The sequence below is a fragment of the Salmo trutta genome, unplaced genomic scaffold, assembly GCF_901001165.1.
Source record: "Salmo trutta unplaced genomic scaffold, fSalTru1.1, whole genome shotgun sequence".
Classification (NCBI taxonomy): domain Eukaryota; kingdom Metazoa; phylum Chordata; class Actinopteri; order Salmoniformes; family Salmonidae; genus Salmo; species Salmo trutta.
Genome location: NW_021822781.1, coordinates 64,967 through 65,674, shown reverse-complemented (window position 1 = coordinate 65,674; position 708 = coordinate 64,967). Strand labels below are relative to the sequence as shown.

Genomic DNA, 708 nt, shown 5'->3' with positions numbered 1-708 from the left:
ATACATTTCAAACTGTTTCTCATCTCTCCCTCTCTCCTTCCTCTCCCTCCCTCTCTCCTTCCTCTCCCTCCCTCCCTCCCTCCCTCCCTCCCTCCCTCCCTCCCTCCCTCCCTCCCCCCTCCCTCCCTCTCTCCCTCCCTCCTCTCCTCCCTCCCCCTCCGTCCCTCCCTCCCTCCCTCCTCTCCTTCCTCTCCCCTCCCCCTCTCCTCCCCCTCCCTCCCTCCCTCTCCTCCCCCTCCCTCTCCTCCCCCTCCCTCTCTTCTAGGTGGTGTACAACATCCAGTACATCGCCAACTGTTTCCGGGAGCAACGGGCGACGTGTGCTAAAGGGGCGGAGTGGAAGAAGGTTGCCAAGGTGATGGACCGGTTCTTCATGTGGATCTTCTTCATCATGGTCTTCCTCATGAGTATCCTCATCATCGGCAAGGCAACTTGACGGAGGGAGGGAGGAGAGGGAGGAGAGGAGGAGAGGGACTAGAGGAAGAGAGGGAGGGAGGGAGAGAGGGAGGAGAGGAAGGGACTAGAGGAGGAGAGGGAGGGAGGGAGAGAGGGAGGAGAGGAAGGGACTAGAGGAGGAGAGGGAGGGAGGGAGAGAGGGAGGACAGGGAGGGACTAGAGGAGGAGAGGGAGAGAGGGAGGAGAGGAAGGGACTAGAGGAGGAGAGGGAGGGAGGGAGAGAGGGAGGAGAGGAAGGGACTAGAGGAGGAG

The 708-nt window shown here is 61.6% G+C and overlaps 1 protein-coding gene across 1 annotated transcript in view; it reads left to right on the top strand.

Moving 5' to 3' along the window:
- Positions 1-436, top strand: part of LOC115184399 (neuronal acetylcholine receptor subunit alpha-9-I) — a 17,017-nt gene extending 16,581 nt beyond the window's left edge. Inside the window, exon 10 of the mRNA XM_029745359.1 lies at positions 266-436. Within this exon, the coding sequence (XP_029601219.1) occupies positions 266-436 (171 nt within the window). The remainder of the gene's footprint in view (positions 1-265) is intronic.
- Positions 437-708: the final 272 nt, after the last annotated feature.